The following is a 16,776-nucleotide window of genomic DNA, read 5'->3' as shown; positions in this document are numbered from 1 at the left end:
ATAGCGATTCATCCTAAACAGATTCTAAAAACAATGTAGACTTCGCTGGTTATAGAGAAGATGGTTTTTACACACTTGGATGGAGAAATTTTTATAGCTTCTTTTCAAGCTATAGAGATAAACAGAAAAATCACCTTATCAAAAAACAAAATAATAGAAGAAATAAAACACATCTAAACCTGAAGTCAGACTGATTTCTAAAGAAAAAGAGAAGTATTCCCCAGTAAAGTACTAGATTTTATTAAGGAACTTTAAAATAGGATTGAACAGAAATGTGGTAATAAAGATTTTTTTTATTGTCACTAGAAACTTTTATAATGTTAAGTTACCATTACCTGAACATTAAAGAAAAAAATGACAAACTTTTCTTCTGACATAAGTATAATTAAACTTCTAAGTATTATCATTTCCAGTAGTGGGTTTTTGCTTGTTTAGGTTTTTAAATGATTTTCTGGCAGATTGGCAATGAGCTTAATAGCCTTCTATGACATTTTTCTTTTAACTTATTGATTTTAGAGCGAGAGAGGAAAGAAAAGGAAGGGAGGAAGAAAAATCGAAGGGGATAGAGGGAGAGGAAGAAACATCCATTTTTTGTTCCATTTATTTTATTTATGCATTCATTGGCTGATTCTTATATGTGCCCTGACTAGAGATAGAACCTGCAACCTTGGCATATTGGGACAATATGGTAACCAATTGAGCTACCTGCTAGGGTAACTCACTTTCAACAATAATGAGGCAACAAGTTTCCAATTTGGGCGACAAGTGCTGGTTAGGACTGCAGCAATTTACTGTCCCCTTCAGCTCTGGGTTCTTTTAGATGCTTTTTAAGAGATGCTAGAAAAAGGATGAGTTCCAGTTCTAGTCGCCTTTGCCATTTGGGCAGGCAGGACACCTGGAGTGTGGCATAGCACAGTCTCTCAGGAATACTGGTACCTGAGAGGTGAACACCCTACCCCCATCTCCATTTAGCTGCCTTATGGCCCACATCCTCATGTATGTAGCTTTATCCCAGTGCCCTTGACACACAGGAAAGACCTTTGCTATTTCCTAACAATTGGATGGTCCCAATCTCTTCGTTGGCTCCTCTTGGCTGGTAGGATGTAGGTTAAAGCTGGGTAGATCAAAAGGCTGCTGGCTGCAACCATGTAATGAACAGTTAGGAAATTTGCCTAAGCCAAGCACAATCAGTGGCTAGGAATTTCAATCCAGCAGTTCAGATATGTCTTCTACACAGTGAGTATATAACACAGTTGGAGTTAAGAGGAGTGGCCATAATCAGAATATATGGTCAAGAAGTTAAATTGTGATGAACTCTATTCTGGAAGGAAACATCTAGAATCAGACCTATTACAGGGTATCGTAACAACTCTGGCCTGAAACACAGAAGTGAGGAGTTTACAAATATCAAATAAGAAAAACACTACAAACATGCCCATCAACAGACTCTGCTAGCAGACAGCAGGTGTTCTTGTGCAAAGCAACAGAGGGACCTCTGCCTAATTGCACAAGTATAGTACACCAAGTGTGAGCAGTAAACAGATCAAATGGCTACAATGGCAGGAGTCAGTCAGGTCAGCAGTGGGATGAGAATGATATGGATATAACAGAAACAATGAAAACCCACACATACAAAACCTCAGCCACAACCCAAAATTAAATGAACAGCAGTTCCAAATGTAAAAACAAATTAGGTCAAACTCACCATCATGTAAGGATCATCGACGATAGGATAAATATAATCTGTGGTTTGCACCAAGGAAAGACCACCATGCCTCAAAGGAATGACACAAGTATCCATCCCAATGCCTGCAAAGATGGAAGTCATCATCATCAACCAGGAGTCAACAGGAAATGCCATATTATTATGCCTTCACTGTTCTGAGCAAGAGTTTTGTATGAGATACTTAGGAACACTACACGGTGCCAGGGTAGCAGCATGTACCCTATCAAGAAGTATAACTGAAATAAATGTGAAACACAACTAGCTGGAGGTAGGAAATAAGATTAAAATTTCTTAGTCATGAAGCCTCAAGTTCAATATGGTATAATTTTAGCCCTTAATGATGCCTTAGAGACACTCCTTTGTATCCTATATCATGTGGCTGGCGCCATACAGAATTTCTTTAATGATGATAGCATAAATTGAACTTAGGTTGCTCTATCTATTGCTCATTTGGGTTTATTTTTATATGTAATTCTGTTTTCGCCTAACCTGTGGTGGTGCACTGGATAAAGCATTGACCTGGAACCCTGAGGTCACCGGTTCAGAACCCTGGGCTTGCTTGGTCAAGGCACATACGGGAGTTGATGCTTCCTGCCCCCCCCCCCATCTCTCTCTCCTCTCTCTAAAATGAATAAATAAAACTTAAGAAAAAAAAGGGTTGCATAATTCTGTTTTCCCAATGGCAAATTTGTATGTTTTACATACATAAAATGGTATTATTATTTCTACATTTTAGTAAAAAATGAAATTTACAAATTAGAAAAAAGAAGAAAAAGCCAGAACAAGATTTCATCATTTTCAACCACACAAGTAAACAAACACTGTGGCATCTAAAAGTGGTTTTTAAGAGGAAACCTCAAATGTTATTCCCCTTGCAATAACATGTCACTTTTACCAACTTACAATTTGAAGGGGGGGGGGGGGGGGATGTGCTGAAAATCCTGTTGGAAATATTTCCATTTATTAAAACTGCTATTAAACATTTAGAAAAATATAATGACTGATAGGCTAATTATATATAATTCTCTTTTCCTGAAATAAGTTTAGAAACAGTAAAGATCAGCTCCTATATGTTGTATTTCTTTAAAAATCACCTGTAATAATGCAGGCAATTTATAAACTCAGACTGGCCTTCCCACCAAGTAGGCTGAATAGAGTGCTAACACCTGTCTCAAAAGGATGTCACCTGCCCACCGACTTCACTTATGCAGTCCATCAGCAAAAGCAGAGAATAACGAGGATGAAGTACAAAAGGAAGCAGGGAGATGCCACCCTCTCAATTCAGAATTCCAAAGGATTCCCATCCAAGAACTAACCAGGCCTGACCCTGCTTAGCTTCTGAGATAAGACGAGATCAGGCGCATTCAGGGTGCTATGGCCGTAGACACTTCCAAAGGATCAATGTATCATTTTGACTCTTATGAAATGAGGACTTGTGTACCTTCCATATTTTGCATAAGTGAAATGCAGTGAGGTACAACTATTTCAGCACCATGACAGCGATACAGCCAATAGAGGCCAGGGCACAATAGGCAGCTTATTTTCCCAGGTCTTGGTCCATTATACTAATAAAAAAATAAAATCAAGTTTAATAAGAAGTCATGAAGTCTGTGAAGACAGGCTGATTTCTTTTACCATACCAGATGGAAATCTCTTGGTAGAAGATCCAGCTAGGGAATGAAGAGGTTAGTTTCAGAGTGGTAAATCTCACAAATCCGTGACAACAGAACCCACTTTACCAGGGACCAGTTTTTAGGTGTATTAGTCAAAAATGTGTGCAATGATTCATTTAAATCGTGTGTATGTGAAGACCCTCAAAAATTTCATTTAACGATTGTTCTTAAGCACTTAAATTGAAATAGAGCAAGAACTACATTTAACTCATATTGATTCTCCCTAAATTGATCATTCTAACTGGTTATTCCAAGTATATGGCTATTCATTTTGGAAATGAGTGAAATGTATTTTTTTTAGGTTTCTATATAAACTATATAGCACAAAAAGACACTAAAAAGTTGCTGAATGTTAGCTTCACACATTTCTAATTTGAGTAAACTTAAATTTGATTTGTATAGCATTCAATTTCTATTTATACCTAGCGTCAGAGCGTTTGAAGTGATGACTTCTGAGTATATTTCTAGGGCTGACAAGAAGCTCACATTATTCCTATCTCCTTGATCACAAGCGCTAGCTACATGTGGTTAGTGCATGTGAAATGTGTCTATTCCAAATAGAGATGCACAGTAAGTGTAAAATACACAACTGGTTTTACACACTTAGTACAAATCAAAAACCCAAATCTCATATTTTATATTAAGTGTTGAAATAATATTTTATATGGTAAAATGAAATATCAGAATTAATTTCACCTAATTTTTTTTAAAACTGTTACTACTAGAAAATTTAAAATTATACATATGGCTTACATATTTATTTTGGACAGCACTGGTCCAGTGACTGGTTTACAATCACCTATCATATTTTAAGGATAGAGTGTGAACCTAACATGGGCCAGAGGCCTGAAAAAACTAAGGTATCAGGTGAAAAAGAGAGGAACAACCCAGGCAGAAGGCAAGGAGGAACAAAGGAAATGCTCAAGTACCAATCTAAGCAGTGTGTGTCCAATTATCAGTGGGCAATAGGAAATTTTAGACAGTTTTCAGCAAGACTGAAATCATTCACCAAGCCCCAATCATCACACCACCACTGCCAGAACTATGAATACCTGACAACTCTTAAGTAACAGGCAATCGATATACACACAGGTTTTTAGACACATTAATTTAACATTTCTTTACTTAGAATACATCTAAAATGTGTACATTTAACAACGGTTAAAATTTGTTCTTCAATCAATAACATCTTAGAATTCAGGAAATAGCACACTCCTTTAGGAAAAAAAATTAGCCTGACCTGTGGTGGCCCAGTGGATAAAGCATCAGCCTGGAAATGCTGAGGTCGCCGGTTCAAAACCCTGGGCTTGCCTGGTCAAGGCACATATGGGAGTTGATGCTTCCTGCTCCTCCCCCCCTTCTCTCTCTCTTCTCTCTCCCCCCCCTCCTTTCTAAAATGAATAAATTTAAAAAAAAATTTAAAAAAAAATTAAACAAAGATAAGCACATTTGTGGGTATAAATTTATAGAAAACCATACATTCACACCCACATATGTATTACATGTGTGGGTATACACACATATATGTAACTTCTGGTACAGCAATTTACAAACAGTATCATTAGTCCATTGTATACAGAACATGCACAAAATACCAATAGTGACTAGTAAGTTTGTCAAAATATGAATCTAGATCTGACTCCAGAGCAAAGTCATACCGTAAAGATACACCACTTTTGGGGAGAAAGGCTCTCAGAGCCGGGCCAGGTGAGAGCATACTGCGGCGCTGGGGGCCGCAGCTTCCCCATGCAGTGATCCTGCTCCTGTTGCCCGTTCTGCCGCAGCATAAAGAGGGACAAATATAAGGTGACAGAAAATGATTTGACTTTGGGTGATGGGCACACAACATAATCAACAGTTCAAATGCTACAGAAATGTTCACCTGAAACCTATGTACCCTTACTGATCAATGTCACCTGATTAAATTGAATTTTCTAAAAAAAAAAAAGATATACCACTTTTGTATGCAGTTTTAATACTGTGCTTCCTCCAGCATCTATTTGCTTATAACTGGGGGTCCACAACTACCCCTAGCAAATGCCATGAAGGCAAATTTTGTGGACATGCATTTTTCTGAGAAAGGGCAACAGCTTTCATTTACTTCTCAAAAGCCATGTGATCAGAGTCCACTTTTGTGTTTTGGTATCTGCTTTTTCCTTGCTGTTGACACCTGTCCCCTTTTACCACTGCTAAGGATTACAGGTGATGCAACTCCTCTCCTCATTTTGCACATGTTTGGACTTAGAAGCCAAATGACAGAGGGAAGAGGAACTGGAGATGCAGATTCCAGGTTCTGACCCTGGCAGAGTGTCATGGCTGCTGGAAGGAGCAAATGATCCTACTCATTATCAAAGCGCTTTGAGGTGCCTGGCATGCCCAAGTGCTCAAAAAGGTCAACAAGGGAAGTTATAAAGAGGAATTATTACTTTACCCATAAGGTTTCTATTGCCTTGTAAGCTTATTTTTCTTGACAAAGTTATCTAAGAGCTTTTTTAGTATACAAATGCGTCTCAACTTACAATGAGGTTACGTCCCAATAAAGCCATCGTAAGTTGAAAATATCCTAAGTCAAAAATGCATTTAATGCACCTAACTAAATGAACATCACAGCTGAGCTACAGTTGGACAAAATCATCTAACACAATGAATACACTATAGAGTATCAGTTGTGTCCCTGCGTGATCTCCTGGCTGACCAGGAGTATAGCTCACTGTGCCAGCATCAAAAGAGAACATCATATTGCATATTGCTAGCCTGGGAAAAGATTGGAATTCAAAATTACAAGTACGGTTTCTTTGCATATTGCTTTTGTACCACCATAAAATCAAAATATCATGAACTGGCCTGATCAGTGGTGGTGCAATAGACAGAGCATCAACCTGGGACACTGACGTCCCAGGTTCAAAACCCCAAAGACACTGGCTTAAGCACATGCATGCCAACATGAGTATGGGATCAAGCCCCCTGGTCAAGGCTCATATGAGAAGCAATTAATAAAAACTAAAAAGACGCCAACAAGTTGATGCTTCTCATCTCTCTCCTTTCCTGTCTGTCTGTCTCTCTCTCACACACACAAAAATAAATAAACAAACATACCATGAACTGAACCATCATAAATCAGGAACTGTCTGTATTCTTATTTCTTGACAAGTAAGCTATATAATCCAACTCATTCATGTAGTATTTCTCCACACTCAAATAACAGCTAGATCAGGATGTTCCAAACTGAGCTCCTGGGAGTCCTGGGTTCTCCCCTCTCCCTGCGTGTGAGCTTTCCTATCTTCTAATCAAAGCAACTGATTTTTTCTGCTTTGTATATTAGGGAAGAAAGGAGTACCCTGAATTCAAAACTAATGTTGTGTTCACAATAAAATGGGTGAAAATAAGTTAAATAAAAACCTTACCTAAGAATATATAGCCCTGGCTAGATGGCTCAGTGGTAGAGTGTCAGCCTGATATGTGGCTGTCCTAGGTTTGATTCCCGGTCAGGGCACACAGGAGAAGCAACCATCTACTTCTCCACCCTTCTCCACCCCCATCCCCCACTTCACCTCCCGTAGCCATGACTCTATTGGTTTGAGTGCACTGGTCATGGGTGCTGAGGATAGCTCTGTGCAGCCTCCATCTCAGGTGCTAAAAATAGCTTGGTTGTGAGCATGACCCTAGATGGGCAGAGCATCAATCCCAGATGGGGGTTGCCTGGTGAATCCCAGTCAGGGTGCATGCAGGAGTCAGTCTATCTACCCTCCTCTCACTTGGAAAAGAAAAAGAAGAAACAAAAATGCAGTGTACCGATAATGTATTGTAGAGCTGTGTACCTGAAACCTATATAATTTTGTTAACCAGTGTCATCCCATTAAACTCAATAAAAAGAAAAAAAATAGCCTGACTGGTTGTGATGCAGTGGATAGAGCATCAACCCAAGACGCTGAGGGCCCTGGTTTGAAAACTGAGGTCTCTGGCCAGAGCGTGGGCACATTAGCTTGAGCACAGGACCATCTACATGACCCCAAGGTCACACTGGCGAACCTGTGCTCAAGGGAGCGTCAGTGGCTCAGCTTGAGCCCCCCATCAAGGCACATATGACAAGCAATCAATAAAAAACAACTAAAGTGAAGCAACTATGAGTGGATACTTCTCATTTCTCTTCTCCCCCCTATACTTGTCTGTCTCTCTCTCTCAAAAATAAATAAGTGATCAAATAAATAAATGAATAAATGGAAAAAAACAACTTCATGGGGGCAGAGCTGGGGATGTCTATATCAAAGAAAGCTATACAGGAAAGGTTACAACTGAGCTCTAACTTTAAAGATGGCTAGAGTTTCAGAATTCAGGTATAAGAAGAGGTGTATTCTAGGTAATATAAATTAATATCTACCAAAAGTTTACCATGAGTATACTTCATTCTTCACAATAACCCAGTAAGTTAAACTTGTTTCAAATCCCCATTTTTTAGGATTAAAAGACAGGTCCAGAAAGGTAAAGTAATCTAGCCAGAACTTCACAGCTAGTCTTTGGAAACACTTGTATTCAATTCCAGGTCTGCGTGACTTGAAAACCTCGGCTTTTAAATCTTTATTCTATCAACAGGTAGGGGAAGTAGCATGCAGACATAAAATATTTGTTTGAGAACTTGAGATTAGTCCATTTTGAGCAGATGCTTGCACTGATGTGCATTGGAGTGGGGGGTGCAGGTAAGAAGCAATAATAAATATTTTGATATAAGATTTGTGAACTGGGTTTGGATTTTAAGACTATACAAACGGAGCTTTACTCCACAGGCAGCAAGGACTCTTTGAATGCTTGCAAGATTCAGAGTAACATAATAAAAAATGAGCTCATAAGATAAATCCAGGAACTTTGAAGAAATCAAATGCTAAAAAACTTAAGAGGTTAGTGAAATAACCTAGACAAAAGATAATAATGGTCTCAAGCTGGGAACTGGCAGTGAGGACAAAGAAGATAAGGAGGCATAACAATGTTGTGGAAGGAGCCCAGGCCAATTGACTCAGTAATAGAGCATCAGCCTGGTGTGTGGATGCCCCAGGTTGATTTCCCGGTCAGGGCACACAGCAAAAGCACCAATCTGTTTCTTCCCCTCTCCTGCTTCTCTCTGTCTCTCTTCTCCTGCAGCCATGGCTTGATTGGAGCGAGTTGGCCCCGGGGCACTGAGGATGGCTCCATGGCCTCTGCCTCAGTGCTACGGAGAGTTCAGCTGCTGAGCAATGAAACAATGCCCCAGATGGGCAGAGCATCGCCCCCTAGTGAGCTTCCCGGGTGGATCGTGGTCTGGGTGCACATGAGAGTCTGTCTCTGCCTCCCCTCCTCTCACTGAATAAAAAAAAAAGATGATGTGGAAGGAGAATGAGCATGATTTTAGAGTAGGTTAATCAGAGGGATGAAGAAGAAGTATAATGGGTGACACTAGGGATTCACGCTTGAATAATTGGGTTGGTGTTGATGTGGAATTTGGGACATCAGGGGAAGGGCAATGGATTTTCAAGGTGGTAAGTCCAAGAAATAATTGGTAATATAGAAATCTGTCTTGAAAACATAGATGTAGGAGCCACAAGAGAGGGGAAATCACCTACATCCAGATAAAACGTGGGAATGAATATAAAAACCTAAAACACAACAGCAACATCAATAGTTAGGCTCATACATGGATGCTTATAATAAAGTTTAACCAGATGTTTAAAAGAAGACAAAACAAAACCCTTACATAGGAAAGATGATCAAGATAAATACTTAACTACAAAACATCCAGTTTTCTAAAATACATGCCAAACATTTAAATGGCAAAGTGGTCATGGTCTTGCATCATGATCCTATACTGAAACACCACACAGTAAAAGCTAATAAACAATATCCTAATAGCTCAGATTTCTTTCTGAGCTCTATGTTTGAAACAGGCAAACCACTGATGACACTAGGAATTCAGTCAAGAATAAAATAATGGTTCTGAATTCTAGATGACATCCTGGGATCACATACAGATTCAGTAAGTCTTCCTCCCCTTCTGTGTCTGGGGCAGTTTTCTTCTTCCTCCTTCCCACAGGAACTTTTCAAACAATGCATATTGAGAAGAAACAGCCAATTCACCACCCCCCAACCTAGTCACTGCTCTTAATGTACTGCACAGAGATGCTTCAGCACCACTCTCCTAAGGCAATGAAGAGAATGCAAGGAAAAGTTTAGGATAAAGGAGTTTCTGCTTAATCCTCAGCTAACCAGAAAAATCAATGTAATAAAAAATACTTTTACTATAGTGCAATGGTCCTGATTGAGTGCTTAATAGTTTGTAAATGGTTCGAGTACATTTCTTGATGCTTTTCAAGTACTTCCTCCTCCAAATAAATTACAATAATTTAAGTTACCACCGCTTCATCCTTTGAATCTTTCTTAAAAATAAGGGGGGGGGGGTCTGATTTTTGAATCTTTGACCACACTGCAGCCAAGATGCTTTATTCGGGGCACTGTAAGAGAAACAATGATTCACATACCAAGCCTTGGCATAACTGCTCCCAGAAACTGCTCGTCTTCTTGGAAGTGGTTCTCTTGTAAGGATTCCAGCAATTTCTGCAGGACATCTTGAGGCACTTTGCAGCCAGTGCCCTTCAGTTCAGTGAATCTAGTTAGCCGGAAGCTCTTGTCCAATTCATAACTTTCCGGGTTAAAGGACTCCCGCGTAGACATGGTTCTTGGGCGCACACACCTCACACCTGGGCTCCTCCCCACCCTCTCCTAGTCCGCTGGTTTCTTTATAGATCCACCTGAGTATCACCAAAACACAAAGACAGCATCGAAAAATGAATACATGAAAGTGAAAAGGACTGAAATCAATAAGAACTGATAATGATTTGGGGCTGTAACAGTCTGGTCACAATGATGTATAAATCAAATTAGTCATTTTAAGAAAATTACTATGCCTGAGCAAGTGGTGGTGCAGTGAATAGAGCATCGGCCTGGGATGCTAAAGACCCAGGTTCAAAACCAAATTGAGCACAGGTTCACCAACTTGAGTGTGGGATCACAGACATGTTCCCAAAGTCGCTGGCTTCAACAAAGAGGTCACTGGCTCAGCTGGAGCCCCCAGGTCAAGGCACATTATGAAAAAGCAAAGAGCAACTAGTGTGATGCAACTATGAGTTGATGCATCTCATCTTTCTCCCTTCCTACCTGTCTGTCCCTTTCAAAAAAAAAAGTGACGATAACCATTACAGGCACCTTTCTACATAAGACCTGATGTTTATGTTGTTATCACTGTAGCTCCGAGGGGCAGCAAAATCTGCTCTGGAAGGCAGCTAAGCTCACCACTGTACCACCAACACAGAACCCTCTCCGAAGAAGCAACTACAGGCCAGCTGGCTTACAGGACACAGTGCCATCTTGAAAAGTCACCTTTATGAGAAAATGTCTGGTCACTCCATCTGTCAACTCCCAAGTACTGTGATTTAGAAATTAATGTTCTGCTAAAGTGACTTTTCTGAAAAATGTTTCTAGTATCTTTGCTATCTCACATTAAAAAAAATAAAATGTCTACTAAATACTTTGCAGGAAAAGGATGTTGATGAAAACGCATTTGATGAAATTCTTCATGAGGCTAAATTCAATTTCAGAAAAAGGTTTTTACTGAGCCAGAAGTACACAACACAATCCTAAACTAATAGGTAGTCCCACTAAAGAATACAACTTGAAAACTGGAATAGCTGCAGTAAGAGACATCTTCAAAGAGCCATGTAAAGTTCTGTTTTAATGCAGTGCTAGTTCCTAGAAAGCAAACATCCACCCAACAAACAAGTACGTACTCATCATTGACAAAATATGCTACTGCTCATTCCAGTTTCACTGCAGAACTAAAATGATAAACTGTACTAAATCTTAACATTATGGTACTTGTATCACTGAAGTTTCTGGAACAGCACTTGAGTTTGAAACCTTTGGGGCTAAACAATAAAAACTTCCATGTGCACCCTGAGTTCACAAAAACTCCAGACTGATACTTTATTGGGCACAGAATCAGACAACCAAGTTTTAGGGTCAGTTTCCCTTATAAAAATATATGCTCAAGGACATTTTATTTGCAAATGTAATTCTACAGTTTCTGATACACTGGGAAGGACATCACTCATTTAAAATAACTCTCACAAAGCCCGAATTTGGGCATCAATCCAAACCGTCCTCACAAAAAAATGTTTGGGGTGAGCAGTGATTTCGGTTTGAAAGCCACCACTGTGCAACATTCCAAGAGAACAACCTGTCCAAAAGCAGGGCGGCAGGAGAGCAAAGCAACTGACTGCGATGAGAATTCTGAAGCCATTTCAGAGTTAGGAAAGTCCAATAGCCCGTTGACTGGAAGAGTTGGGAACAAAACCACAGTCCTTTCTCCTCAAAATCCCTCACATTTAACACAGCCTCGCTCCTACGGGGAGGTGGGGAGCAACTCATGAGGCTTCCAGTTATTTTCCTACTTTAATCTCTATCAAAAAAAGGAGGCGGGGAGAGATATTTGGAATTTGGGGGACAAACTTCCTTTCAAACATCATTTGTATCTTCCCAGAATTTCAAAGGGAAAAAAGTTTGAAGTCCTGAAGGCACTCAGGAGTTTTAAAATTCCAAACGGAATAAGCAAGGGACACACAGGAGTTTTAAAATTCCAAACGGAATAAGCAAGGGACACAAATCATACACACCCGAACCTTAGACAAATTCTTGCACTTTTTAAAGGGAATGAGGAAAATGGGGGGAAGAGGGAGAGGCAATGTCTGTAAGTGCATAAGAAGCAGTCAACTCCAACCCCAAATCTGCCCGTTTACACCTTTAAAACAATGACATGAATATTTAAAGTCATGATTAACCCTTTCCCTCCGGGCCACCTTTAAATTTCTTTTAAGATAGCTGGCAAAGCTAGCCGCGGCTGGGGGAGTACAGGAAGTGGGGGTGCGACAGAGTGCAGCCCTGGGCCCATACCTACCTACCCGCAAGCCCCTAAGCCCAGAACATCAACAATGGAGGGGTCAGCGCGACGTGGGCGCAGCGACCAGGGGCACGCCATGAAGCACACGTCGAAGCCGCTGGAGCACGGGGCACGAAACTCCAGGACACCTTAAATCTCAGGCTGCCGCCTTTAAAAGCCAATCGGGCCTGAGGTCTTTGTGCGGGGCAGCGGGCTGGCCGCGGTCGGGGGAGGAAGCGCGGCACCGCTGGCTGGGCCATGCCCGCCTGCCCGCCCTCCCAGGGACGGCGACGGCGGCGAGAATTGCGCGCGGCCCACAGGCCTCGGCGGGACCCTGTCCCACTGGCCGGCCTGGCCCGGAAGCCCAGGCTTAGTCTGCGGCCACCGACCAGAGGGCGCACGCAGAGGGCGGGGAGGCGGCGCGCCAAAGGGACCGGACTGGGTTCTCCCGCCTCGCGCGCGCGGGCCGCCGCCACACAAAAATGTCGGCGGTCGAAAAAATTAACCCCTGCGTCGCCGCCGCCGCCCTCCCCCTCCACAGCTCCCCCGCCCTTTCTCCCTCCCTCCTTCCCCGGCCCCGCGCTGCGGCGGCGGCGGCGCGGGCGGTGCTTCTTTTTTAAAGCGGCCCCACCAAGCCCTGGCTCGGCCCCTCTGCAGGAAGCGCTAGCGCGTACTGGCCGTACGCAACTCCCGGCAGCCCGGGCGGCCCGGAGGGGGATCCGCACGGCCGCCCGGGGCCTGCGGACGAATATTCCCCTTTAAGCCTGGTGTCGCGCCCCCCCTTCCCCCAGCCGGGCGCTTACCGGTTCGCTTTGCGCCCTCCGCCTCCTCCCGAAAACGGGCCGCCGCCGCTCCCACAATGCACCGGGCGTGCCGGGCTCTCTTAAGCGTCGCCTGAATAAAAATGCAGCTCCCGGTGGCGGAGGGCGGGAGGGCCCTGGGCGCGCTGGGCGCCGCGGAGGCTCAGCCCAGCTCGGCTCCGCGGGCCTCTGCCGGGAACTGGGCTGCCGCGCTCCGCCGTGCGCCGCGCCAAGGGGCCTTTAAAGGCTGTCCACCTCCCTTTAAGAGGCGGCGGGCCACGGCCGGAGCGGCTCGGTGGCTGCGTGCGGCCCGGGAAGGGGGCGGGGGCGCTATGCAGGCCCGAGCGCGGCAATGATTGGTCTCGGGGGAGGGGTGGGGGGGTTGCAAAGCTGAGGAGCGGTGGCATTCGTTGCGTGATGCAAAAAGGATTGATTTCAGAAGTTGCGAGCTGCATTGGCAGCAGCCCTTGGCGCCCAGGCCACCTACTTTTCCTCGACCCGCTGAAAGGGCCCGGAACGTTTTTCCAAAACCTGGTGGCCGGGCTCAGCCGCGCTGCGTAGTGTAGGACGCTGGACATCGTGTCGCACTGGAAGATCGTGGAAAAGAATTTGAAAGCGAATGGGAGGTGGGGGAAAGGCACCTCTGTTAGGGTGGGGTTAAAATCACAGACTACGCGTTTGATGAATAACGACTTCATCGGTTCTCCCTTCTATTGTTTAGCCCGACTCAGGAGTTAATATGAGCCTTAGTGAATATGCTAGCATCATACAAAGTTTCTTCAAAGTTTTTCGTGCTTGGTAGGAAGTCCGAGTTTAAGGCTCCCCAGTTACATTGTTTGCTCATCACACATCCAGATAAGCATGGTAGCCTAATACGTATGTATTTGAATTAACATAGGAGAGTTTCAGTTTGTGAAGTTAACACCCCCACCTACCCACCCAACCCAACCCCCCCGCTCCGGTTTTCAGCTTTCTAATGCATTGCTGACAGAAACCAAGCACAATACTTTCAGACTATCTTTTAGGGCTGCCCTTAAAACTGAGGAGTGTGGAGGACCAAACTTCTAGAGAGGTTCAGCATTTTCAAAATGTATTTTGGGGCAGGAATGTTTTGGGTAACAGAAAGGTACTTAAGCTGCAAGAAAGGTTTATAAGCAGTGTAGATGCCCTTTTCATTCTTAAATTTTCTGTTTGACAATCGGCCAGGTTTTTCATCTAGGTGAGGTTGCAGAAGTGATGCGGACCGGTCCTTTCTCTGTTCCCCTACAGTGAGGAAAGAGTATAGTAGCCTAGTCCTAGGTTCTTTGATACGATTTGTTTTTTTAGATTTTTATTTATTGATTTTAGAGAGGAGAAAGAGAGACCATTAATTTGTTGTTGCACTTATTTATGCATTCATTGGTTGCTCCTTATATGTGCCCTCACCTGGAATGGAACCAGCAACCTTGACGTGTTGGGATGACGTTGAACCAACGGAGCTACTTGGGCAGGGCCTTGATGCGATTTTTTTTTTTTTTTTTTTTTTACATTTGTATGACTGGCGTAACTCTTTGGTGTACAAACCTGAATTTGCCTCGGAATCAAATCTCAGATGTACACAATCGCCAGGCAACACTCCAGAACTCCAGAATCAGAGCAGGAGAATGCAGATGTCTTTCCTCCTTATCCCCTCCCTCCCTTTTAAAATGGATTTTGTGAGGTTTTGGTTTTTAGCAAAAAAAATGTCACTAGAAAAAAAAACGGAGTTTGGAGATTAGGGAAGGTGATGCAACAGGCAAGTAGGGCCATATGTGAAGGCGCATGTATTCTGCTGAGGAGTTTGGTTTTTATGCTGTAGTCCGTGCAGTTTGTCAGATTAAAATTTTTTTTTTTTATTTCTTGATTCTTAGCAGTAAAGAGAGTGAGTGAGACAGAGAAACATAAATTTCTTGTTCCACTTATTTATGCTGTCATTGGTTGATTCTTGTATGCTTCCTGACCCAGGATTGAACCCTCAATCTCAGCATGTCAGGAAGATGCTGTAACCAATAGAGGTACCAGCCAGGGCATGTCAGATTTGTTTTTATGAGTTTACTTTGTAAAAAGGATGTGCCATGTAAAGCCAGTATCCAGGGCTGCCAGGGCCACTATCAAAGCAGCCCAGCCCATGCAGGTTCGCATTGGATTCGGACAGTCGGTAAAGAAACAACGGAGCCACAAACTGGTGGGCCATAGTCTTTAATTCTAGCTTGCACCCGGCGGGCAAGTAAAAAATACACACTGGGCTCCAAAACCCAGTCACATTCAGTGCTCACAAAGCTACTGATTTATCCGAGTTTCCTGAAATCAAAGGTTTCTAGCTCATCAGCCTTATTCTCCTCAGTTCCCCATCTCCTTCCATATTCCAGATACAAACTCTGTACAAACTGGCATCTCACTCAGCACTCTGCCATCTTGGCTGCTTTTCCTGGCCTCCTCCACGTAGCCTCCTTCCACTGCTGGCTCTACTCTCTCTGCTCTCTCATGCTAACCTCAGGAACCAAAAGCGCCAGCCCTCGTGTAGTCTACCCCCATTTTATATTGTAGCTTCACAACCTCTAATCCAATATACAAAATAGGGAAGTCTCTAATACAAAGTCACTTCTGAGGCTTGATTGGATTGTACCGCCCCACATCAAAACGGGTGGGAAAGGCTTAATCCCAAAACCAAGCCCCAGGCTACAAGGATTCTATCTGCCCACAGAGACACACATTAATATCACCTGGGCGATGGCCTCCTTGTGGGCAGCGTAATCTTTAACAAAGTGAGCATAATACATTTTATCTGCCCAACATGCCACTTCTGAGAGGATGCCCTCTCCCAGAGGGAAAAACGGGACCACATCTCTAATGGGGAGGTAATTGTCCTAGTCAAGCATGGAGTCCAGGGTATTTGAACTGAAGCAGCAGGAATGCAAAAGGAAGAGAGGGGATTTGAGATGATTTCATGTATGATTGGAGAAAGAAGCATAAAATGACCCTCGGATTTCTAGTTTTGGGGCACTGAGTGGTCTGTGATGCTACTAATTGAAACAGGAACTGTTGGAAGGCAAAAAAATTTGGGGTGAGTTCAGCTTTGGAAATGTTAAGTTTCAGGTGCTGCTGGATAGCCTCTAGGCAGAAGGCAGTTAGTAAAACAATGTCTCTGGGGGTGTGGTGGGCTCTATTTGAGATGCAAATGTAGGTTCATCAGCATGTAAATGGGGTTTGATGCCTCGAAAAAATGAGATTAACCCGAGGAGTGAGTTCAGGAAAAGAGAAAAAAGAGAGACCTTGGACTGAGCCCAGCGGAGACTTCAAATGGAATCGCTGGGAGAGCAGGAAGCTGATCCCTGCCGAGTGTGCGGGAGGCCAGCTCCTTGGAACCTGCTCCTTTCTCCCCCAGCTCCTTGGTTGGAACTCTCAGCAGTTCCAGAAAACCGAGTCAAATTTTGAGCAGCCGTTGCAGACTCTTGACTAAGCCACAGTGCCAGTTCACAATTTTGGGGTCAGATAACGCACCGTATCTCTCCTTTGCTCTAAACACCAGCTTCTCTTTGTTCTTGCCCCAGTTGGCCTTCATGCCAACTGCTCTTCTCTAGAAACTAAAAAATTCTTAAGTAT

At 43.1% G+C, this 16,776-nt stretch overlaps 1 protein-coding gene across 3 annotated transcripts in view; it reads right to left on the bottom strand.

Annotated features, from left to right (window-relative positions):
- Nucleotides 1-13,466, bottom strand: part of SEPHS1 (selenophosphate synthetase 1) — a 36,089-nt gene extending 22,623 nt beyond the window's left edge. Inside the window, exons 1-3 of one of the 3 annotated variants that reach the window (XM_066279562.1) lie at nt 13,159-13,466; nt 9,903-10,172; nt 1,706-1,809 (exon numbers count right to left, since the gene is read on the bottom strand). In XM_066279562.1, coding sequence (XP_066135659.1) covers nt 1,706-1,809; nt 9,903-10,095 — 297 coding nt within the window. In that variant the 5' untranslated portion in view covers nt 10,096-10,172; nt 13,159-13,466. Of the gene's footprint in view, nt 1-1,705; nt 1,810-9,902; nt 10,173-12,373; nt 12,889-13,158 lie in introns of those variants that run through there. The other 2 variants (XM_066279563.1, XM_066279564.1) reach the window with 2 other exon arrangements.
- Between the last annotated feature and the right edge of the window lie 3,310 nt (nt 13,467-16,776).

The sequence above is a fragment of the Saccopteryx bilineata genome, chromosome 5 (genome assembly GCF_036850765.1).
Source record: "Saccopteryx bilineata isolate mSacBil1 chromosome 5, mSacBil1_pri_phased_curated, whole genome shotgun sequence".
In the NCBI taxonomy this organism is placed as follows: Eukaryota; Metazoa; Chordata; class Mammalia; order Chiroptera; family Emballonuridae; genus Saccopteryx; species Saccopteryx bilineata.
Note: the sequence above shows the minus strand (reverse complement) of the source record. Positions and strands in the feature narration are given on the sequence as shown.